General features: G+C 35.0%; 1 protein-coding gene across 1 annotated transcript; it reads right to left on the reverse strand.

The window, feature by feature from the left end:
• Positions 1-243: 243 nt before the first annotated feature.
• LOC128665057 (angiotensinogen-like) lies at positions 244-1,527 on the reverse strand. The gene is given in 1 exon segment (XM_053719809.1): positions 244-1,527. A coding segment is annotated over 1 exon segment (1,113 nt). The 5' UTR covers positions 1,374-1,527; the 3' UTR covers positions 244-260.
• Positions 1,528-2,439: the final 912 nt, after the last annotated feature.

The following is a 2,439-nucleotide window of genomic DNA, read 5'->3' on the forward strand; positions in this document are numbered from 1 at the left end:
CAAATAATATATTATAACATCCTCATACATTTATCAGTAACTTAATGCACTGTAAAAAATCTTTTTTTTTTTTTTTACTGTATTAAGATTTCTGTATAGGTTTGTCCTTACATTTTCTTCCCTTGCAGAGTATAAAACATCTATTATATATATAAGCACACATATTTCTAAGAGATCTACATTGTTAAGGTTATCTCTAAAGATTTAATCAGAAATATGTTATAGCTGTTACATGACTACATTTGTACAATTTATAAAGCTCAATTCACATTCACCGGGTTTATAACTTTGCCAGCAAACAAAAGTGCCTTGGTTGTTCCTTCAAAGACGGCAAGAAAGAAAGGGTTGTTCAGTTTAAATTCCTTGGGTAGGGCCTCTTTATCTAGTGAGAGATCTTCTACTTTCTTTGAGTCATCATCATCCAGTTTAAATTAAACTTTATTTATAATCTTTCCAACATTTAAATCTGTGTTGCTAATTTTGTCAAAATTTGCATTCTTTCCAAGTAGATACGCCAGGTCCAATCTGCTAAGCATGTCTTGGATATCATAAGCACTTTCTATTTCCATGGTTGGCATAGTTATTGTGATATAGCTGGTTGATAATCTATTTAATAATGTCAAATAAGACTTCCAAGTAAAGGAAGATTTTATATTTTCAATTGTGTTTCCATTGGTTGGCTGGATAAGCAACAAGAAGTTGTTTTGACCAAGTGGAATTCTTAATACAAGTTGATTGGCTCTGTCATCAATTTTATATTGAAACATTCCAGACCCCGACATCATAGGTACAGATATTTTCTTGTAAGGCTCTATCCAGAAGTCTTGAAGTTCAGGTATGGAAATTGAATTCTTCATCTTACCATTAAAATACATGTGGCTTGTAAACAGTAAGTTAGCAGAGGCATCTATGTCTTTCAATATATATTTACTTTTTTTTGAAGACTGAACTTCTAGGAATTCATTGATTACATCTGCAGCATTAAGACGATTTTTAAAACCGATCGATGCCAAATAAATACTATCTGCTGATAGAATCAAATTTTCTACAAATTGTTGAGATATTGGGACACCTTTTGCAACAAACATACATAGTATCTTGAGTGCATCAATATTAGCATCTTCTGAAAGGAGATTGTCAATAGCTCTGAGTGCGGAAATTACTTTAAAGCCATCCACTTTAGACAAACAGTTTTTATCACCTGATGGGTCAACAAATCCTAATATTTCCTGTAGGTTAGAGGAAGTATTTTTGGAGGTACCTAGATAAAAGGACACCAATGAACTATATAGGTTGGTGTAAGACATAAGGACAGTATCTTCTGTATTTACATCCCTCAATACTTCAAAAATGCGAAAGCCAAGATGATTCATTAGAGATGTCAAATAATTTAATCCTTGACTGTTCCCTGGTCTTTGCGGGGGGGTTTCTAGAGATATTTTGCTCTCTAGGAGATCTTCAGGCTTGATGTTTAAATCTATGTAGACAGGCACAATTGTATCTTCTATATTAACGGTTTTATTTTGCTCTGTATCTTTTTTTTTTTTTTTTTTTTTAAACTTTATTGAAGCATTATAAGCTTTACAGCAGGCGTATTCAACAAGTTTAAATAATGCTACAAATTATTTGACATTAAGTTTTCGTTTTACAATTTTCTTTTATACAATTTTCAACATAAAGCCTATGAGACTCAACTTAGAGCCAATTAAGTGCTCTTATTGAATTACCTGCAAGCCGTAATAGTGATCCGCAGAATGATGTGTTAGAGAGAGGGGAGAGGAATGACGAGATAGGAGGGAAGAGAAGAGGGAAAAGAGAGAGGAAAAAAAAAATGGGGGGGGGGGGGAGTTTAGATTGTTCGATTCCAGGTCGCCACGATCATCTTGTGGGTGTCCAGTTTCTCTATTTTGAGATAGTGGTATCTCTCTAAGGTGATAAGTTCAGCCACTTGTTTCAATTCTGATATAGAAGGAACACATTGTTTCTTCCATCTCATCGGGATGAGTTTTTTTGCTCCTGTTAACATTATGAGAAGAAGCGCAAATTTAGCGGGGTCCTTTATCTTGGGTAATGAGCTAAACAGAATACACTCTAGTGTTTTCGGTAGGTTTGTACCGAGCAGATCGGAAATAAAGGAGAAGTTTCCCGACCAGTATTCCTGCAATCTGGGACAGGACCACCATATGTGGGCGAGGGAGCCCTCTTCTCCGCACCCCTCCAGCTTTTATTACTCAGGAGAGGGTATATTTTCTGAAGCCTCAATGGAGTCAGATACCATCGACCCATTAGTTTTTTGTTTGTTTTTTAAATAGTTTTTATTGAGGTAACAATGAAATACAAATAACATAAGACAGTGTCACGGCAACATGCCTAAATACATACATCAAAGCTTGTGTTTCACATGCATGTCATAGAACTGTAAGCAGTATGAGATCCTGC

The sequence above is a fragment of the Bombina bombina genome, chromosome 6, assembly GCF_027579735.1.
Source record: "Bombina bombina isolate aBomBom1 chromosome 6, aBomBom1.pri, whole genome shotgun sequence".
Lineage (NCBI taxonomy): Eukaryota > Metazoa > Chordata > Amphibia > Anura > Bombinatoridae > Bombina > Bombina bombina.